Genomic DNA, 6,813 nt, shown 5'->3' with positions numbered 1-6,813 from the left:
CTCGGCTTCCGTAGTTTTTGACGTTTCAAACGAAATTAAGATTAACATTTATAACTTCTATTATTAATATTTTTAAAATATTAGTTTAAAAGTAGTAGAATAAAACTAAAAATATATTTCCTTCATCCTAAAATAAATGCACATCTCTAGTTTAATTTGAAGTTGAAACTATAGAAGTACACTTATTTTTAGACGAAAAAATATTTATTTATTGTGTACTCCCTCCGTCCTAAAATATAAGTATTTTTGGACTCTGACACGGTCTCCAAGATGCTACTTTGATCAACAATATATATAAAAGCAAGATGTGTTTTAAATAAAAAAGATACATATTATGATAGTTTGTTTAATGATAAATCTACTAATATTAATTTTATATAATTGATTTTTTTATTTTCTTGTTATTAATAGTCAAAAGTTAAAAATGTTCGACTTTTTACTATGCTTAAAAATGCTTATATTTTATGACTGTATAGTCAAAATATATTTTGAAGATATATGTCATCGTTATCTAAATCGTTAGAAATTATGAAACTAGAAAGAGCGAGGGAGAGAGAGTACGTGGTGTGTGCGTTGCCGAGTATCTCCCAGAAAAAAGAAAAGAGAGCTTGTGAAGCAGTAACGCCGATCCATTTTAGCCCTAACGAACTAAACAACCCCGGCTCTCGGTCGGTCGCGGTCGCGTTGCAGGGGAGATTAACGCGTAAGCAAAGCGAAGGCGACGACGCGGGACCCGCATATTCTAAAAAAACACGGTGGTTTTATTGGTAAAGCCACATGTATAAATCCCCCCCCGAAAAAACAAACCCGGCGGATTCGATCGCCTCCGCCCTCGCCCTCGCCTCGCCTCCGCCTCGCTCGCCACCCACCCCCGCACATACAAGCGCGACGAGGAAGAAGGGGACGCCGACCTCCAAGAGCCCACCCCAACCCCCCCGAGGGTGGGAGGAGGAGGAGGGAATCGAGGCCGGAGGCGCCGGATATGGGGGGCAATCCGGCGATGCGGGCCGGATTGGCGTTGGTGGTGGTGGTGGTGGCGGTGGTGGTGGGGGATGTGGGCGCGGCGTTGCCGAGGTTCGCGGAGGCGCCGGAGTACAGGAACGGGGAGGGGTGCCCGGCGGCGGTGGCGGGGGCGGGGGTGTGCGACCCGGGGCTGGTCCACATCGCGATGACGCTCGACGCGCACTACCTGAGGGGGTCCATGGCGGCCATCTACTCGCTGCTCAAGCACGCGTCGTGCCCGGAGTCGATATTCTTCCACTTCCTGGCGGCGGCGGACGGCGGCGAGGGGGGCGGGGGTGGGGTCGGGGAGCTGAGGACCGCCGTGGCGGCGTCGTTCCCGTCGCTTCGGTTCGAGATCTACCCGTTCCGCGCTGACGCGGTCACCGGGCTCATCTCGGCGTCCGTGCGCGCCGCTCTCGAGGCGCCGCTCAACTACGCCAGGAACTACCTCGCCGACCTGCTCCCCAAGTGCGTCCCGCGGGCGATATACCTCGACTCCGACGTGCTCGCCGTCGACGACGTGAGGCGCCTCTGGGAGACGCGCCTGCCCGCCGCCGCCGTCGTGGCCGCGCCCGAGTACTGCCACGCCAACTTCTCCCGCTACTTCACCGAGACCTTCTGGTCCGACCCGCAGCTCGGCGACCGCGTCTTCGCCGGGCGACGCCGCGCGCCCTGCTACTTCAACACCGGCGTCATGGTCATCGACCTCCGGCGGTGGCGCGTCGGCAACTACCGTCGCCGCATCGAGGTGTGGATGGAGCTGCAGAAGGAGAAGCGAATCTACGAGCTAGGGTCGCTGCCCCCGTTCTTGCTGGTGTTCGCCGGCGAGGTGGAGGCCGTCGACCACCGCTGGAACCAGCACGGATTGGGCGGCGACAACGTCCTCGGCAGCTGCCGCCCTCTCCACAAGGGCCCTGTCAGCCTCATGCACTGGTCCGGGAAGGGCAAGCCATGGGACCGGCTCGACGCCGGCAAGCCTTGCCCGCTCGACCACACTTGGAAATCATACGACCTCTACATTGCAGAGGGTGATTCATCTTCAGCATCAGCACCGTTCGCATTGTCATCATCGGCATTGCCTGCGGCGGCATTTTCTTGGTAGACAGCTAATGAGTATACACAATAATTCTTTCATTGAGGTTGCCTTGTGGAGCTGTGTGTGGTGATGGAATTGCTTTGCAATTCATTGCCACAGCCATCACAGCTGCCACCACAAGCCAGCTGCCGCCTTCGGCTGTACAGGACAGTGAAGGGGAGGGGCGGCACACTGCGGTGGCGCACAAAGGGAAGATGGAGGATAGAGGAAGCAAATTCTTGTTCATTTGTGGTACAATTCAGATTGATTCGTTAGGCTTCGGTTTGGAGGTGGCTGACTTTGGGGGGATGGATTACTTGATTGGTGGTGTACAATTCTTGGATAGGATAAAGGTTTCATTTTTTTGTCTATTAGTTCAGAATCCACATGTTTGTTCGCTGAACTCGCATAATATTGATTGAATTGATTTGAATCAAAATGAGTTGATCCCATCCTTGTGTCTGAGCTGAAACAATGTTGCATCTATAGCTCATCCTGAAGACCAGAATGGCTCAATGCCTCAATCTCTTGCAGTCTGTGTTTTGCCAGTTATGTTGATCCACAATGGTTCAATCTTTTGCTGCTGCTATGTTTCTTTTTCTTACTGTTATTCATACACAATGGTCTAATCTGCATGATTTACCCTTTCTGCTGACTCTGTTAATCCAGAATGGCCTAATGTACTGCTGATTCTGTAGTTTTTGCACTGTCAGAAATTGCTGCTGCTACCTGCTGGTATGCTGGTATGTTTTCCCCTGGCTGTATGCTCTGAGCTTCTGTTTGGATTTCAAGCTTGTTTCCTGTGTTCTGGAAGTTTTTGTTTCTCTGAAAGTCTGAAGCAGTGATGGCTTGTATGTTCTGACTTGTGAGTTGGTGCCTTGTGTTTCTTCGCATACACGTAGCAAAGAGCATTTCAAGTGGAGCAAGAGCATTATACTATTAGAGGATCTTTACAGATGGATTGCGCACATACAGCTGCAAAGACAGCCAATGAAACAAATAATAATATAGTTTGTTAAGATGAACTTTTATATCAGAAAGTCGAAGCAGAAGATAGGGACCTCTCAACAGACTAACTAATATTCAAAATTTATTGTACTAATCCCCCAACTAACCCACCTAAATCTCCACAAAATCAGTAATACAGTTCACTTCAGTTTAAAAATTCCCAGTACAGTTCACGCAGAGCAAAGCAGGAAATTTTCTTCAGTTCAAACATTTGACAACCATGGAAATAACAAAAGGCTGTTCTCTGAAATTGTAGCAGCAACAGCATCTCAATTATATTGTTCTGTGATGATTGATGACTGAGATAGCTGCATAGCAGACACTGTCCATCTTCAAGAACATGTTCTGCTAATAATTCTGAAAGCAGCTTTAGACTTGTCGCATATGGGCATCCTCCACACCACATAAAACGTCCACCATCAGCAGTTCAGCACATTTCCTACCTTTCCCTATTATACAACTTTACAACTTGTAAGCTTGCCTTTTCTTAACCTCTAGAAGATACTAGCCATTTTGCTATTTATGTTCCCAAATATGCCTGCACTTGAATAATGCATAGAAGTCCCCTTTACCCCACAAGCACCAAGAACAGCAAAAACCTTGACATCACAAGCTAGATGGTTGACATCACCCCATATCTTTTTTTTAAAAAAAGTTTTCCTACTAAAATGTCGATCGTCAATTTCGTGATTGGACGGCTGAGAGATAGGGAGACATTGCAGGAGATGCTGCCACGTTGCTTGATGATGGCGCAACGCAAGGGTTTATACGCTACGACCCACAACTCCCCAGCCTGGAGGCTGCCAATGACCAGCTGGAGAATTGGAAAATGCAAGGCAAGTGCATGGAGCCCATGATGGTTCTTGCATTCTCTGCCCCTCTCTCTCTCTCTCAATCCTGTGAGTGTGATGAACTCCACCTACTTGTCATCAACCACCCTACACTCCAAATCGTATTCAATTCCTTTCACATGCTTCATACCCGTAAACCCCGAGCCCAGCAAAAGAAAAAACACGAGTTTTTAGTTGGCTCCAGTGATGGCCACTGCCCAACGAACCACCCCAGCGTCGTTGGATCTCCATCGGACGGTCACGGTTGCTTCCTGGATCATGCATTCCAGACGACCAAAGCCTAAGCAGCCAACCCTCCTGGAAGCTATGCTGTAGCTGCAGGTTCGTCTGTTGCCGAAACTGTCGGCCACCGATCGGTTTCAGAAACGCGAAGCTTCAGAGTTCAGACACGAGGCGAATTCATCATTTCATGTGGTTGGATTCAGCTTTCCTGGTTGATCTCTCTATGAATTCACGACGTGCAGCGACGACCAGATCGATGTTAAGCCAGAAACTGGCCTGAATGTTTGGCGCTTGGCGCTGCTTGGAGCAGGTGTCATTTTGAGCGTAGCACATTCACCGAACCGAAAGGCGTTAGGCCCGCACGACGCTATTTAATTTAAATTATTGTTATGGATTATCTACTTAATTATTGGGATAAATTAAATATAGATGAATAAACTTAACATATATTTAAAACAAGTAATCCAAACAATACATTAGAAAAAAAGATTTTGAAAAAAAACTTACTTTTTGAAGCGTACAGCAATTAATCCATTCTAATAATCCAGTTAAATAATCTGAAAAGAATCGGGTATTTTGTCTGCAGATAAAACGAAATGATCATGCAGATTAGAGTGAGACCATGAGAGGTGCTAGTGTTAGCAGCAAAAGGGGCCAAACTGTAGCGAGACAGGTAGCCATCTTTTCCCCTGTTAAAAAGTACAGCACTGGATGAGTTTAAGAGCATAACAAACTCATCAAACCACCTAAAAACCAACCACCGCCAACAATTGGGCCTCCGTGGCCACCAAAGCTGCTGCTATTATCTATGTCCATCCTTTGTATTTGGCGACGTTAAGTAACATCATTATAATGGCGTCAGTCATCAGCAAAGCAGGGAAAGGGAGTATGACAATGACATTGAGTCTAGCTAGTTAGTGTAAGCTTATCAAGCTCATTACAGCTGACTAATCAGTGTCACACAGGTGATTAAAGCCGGTAATACTAGCTAGGTTGCACATTTGGATTTTGGCGCGGCTCTAGTCATCTAGAAGCCTTGTACACTTTGTACCTGAACCGTACGGCTGTCACTAGGAGCATGCTACTGAACAGCTCCCAACGACCTGTTCTTGACTTGTTAATTAAAGAGGACAAGAACAGATTAGCCGGGTTGTCCAAGGTAAAGAATATCTCGTAATGATTTGTTGTGTGTGTCACTAGATTGGATTGAGAGGCATTGGTTAATTAACGGATTTGGTTAAGCAACGAACAGGAATCTTACAACTGGGTTGCTCACCTAAATGCGTGCAGGTAACTAACTCCCTGAGAAAGGAATATCGAAAGGAGGATGCAGGGGGTTAGTAGTAGTACAGACTACAGAGCTGTCCTTGGCTCTTTGCAAGTGTTCGTTGCACCAAACTACAATCACTGTTCTAAAGAAGAAATGCAGTGCAGACTGCAGAGACAAGGCTAGTCTTAAGCCTTTCACAAAAATGCAGGACAAATTTGGTGAGTTTCTGTTGCAAAAACTCAGCACAAGAAAGAGATAGATAGTCCGGTACTGTTGCCTTGCTAAGCTCATCAAACCCAGACACAGACCATGGAACACAGATTTGTACGATCATGCATGCTTTTCGTTGAATTGTATTCGAAATTCAGAAAGACAATTCCTGTCATGATTCAGGAGCAAGTCAAGATTTCGGATTCAGAAATCTCACCAAGCATTGATGATAATCTAACTGTAACGAGATTTGTCATCAGGTTTAAGTACTAGTTGTCTAATGCCTGGTACATTTAGTCACTGAAAAGGACTAGAAATCACACTCATGAGCAAAGTATAGTCTACTCCAAGGCATCGGATACTTGGGGTAGAGGCCGGGACACACCCTTGCTTGTCTCCTAAGTTTATGGAATTGTCACAGATGCAAACCTCACGTTGCAAGACTGGTCCTGCAGAAAGAATCAAACCAAGACAAATTTGAGAATAAAGTCGTGTATATATATATATATATATATATATATATATATATATATATATATATATATGTAGAACTATAGATGGCTAGGTAGCATCAGTAAAGAATTGGATCATGGCTTGGTGAGAGTGAAACCCAGATGGAAGGGAAGGTGACAAGCCTACTCTAAGAACAGGGCATCAGATCCAACTAAGTACAGCATTCTTTAGCTGCTAGTGGAGAAAGCAAGTGAACTGCTTGGACAGAAAGGCTAAAGCTATATGTACTGTATACAAGAAAGAAGCTTCTTTTTTTTAAAAAGATATGTTTGATCATTTGACTTGTGAATTGTGATTTTGCAGTTTACTTGTCCGGGAGACTGGGAGTAGCTCGTTGCCATGGTCAGGCCCAACTAGCTCTAGGCAAAAGCTTCCTGAAGCCCAGCCACATATGGGGTTTGGATTTGATGGACCGAATTTTCCCACAAGAATTATTGACAGATGAGTGGCCTGAAACACAATTGATGAGTAGACATGATGAATTTGAACATTTGTAATTTAGCACTTGACACTTTGCAACGCACAAATGCCGATACTACATAAGTATGATGTGTCCTTTGCTGAGGGTGAAAATTCAATAGGAAGGCATCAGTTCGTGAAAATGGAATCAGGAAATTCATAATTTTGTCAAATTTAGCTTGTGTTTTTAGCCCAAGGTCCAT

The 6,813-nt window shown here is 45.8% G+C and overlaps 1 protein-coding gene across 1 annotated transcript; it reads left to right on the top strand.

The window, feature by feature from the left end:
* Nucleotides 1–799: 799 nt before the first annotated feature.
* LOC127761037 (probable galacturonosyltransferase-like 9) lies at nt 800–2,527 on the top strand. Its single transcript, XM_052285243.1, has one exon. It carries the CDS (start codon nt 983–985, stop codon nt 2,102–2,104), a length of 1,122 nt encoding a protein of 373 aa, XP_052141203.1. The 5' UTR covers nt 800–982; the 3' UTR covers nt 2,105–2,527.
* The last annotated feature ends 4,286 nt before the right edge of the window (nt 2,528–6,813 follow it).

Source organism: Oryza glaberrima, chromosome 2 (assembly GCF_000147395.1).
Source record: "Oryza glaberrima chromosome 2, OglaRS2, whole genome shotgun sequence".
NCBI lineage: Eukaryota > Viridiplantae > Streptophyta > Magnoliopsida > Poales > Poaceae > Oryza > Oryza glaberrima.
This window is presented reverse-complemented; position numbering and strand designations above follow the sequence as displayed.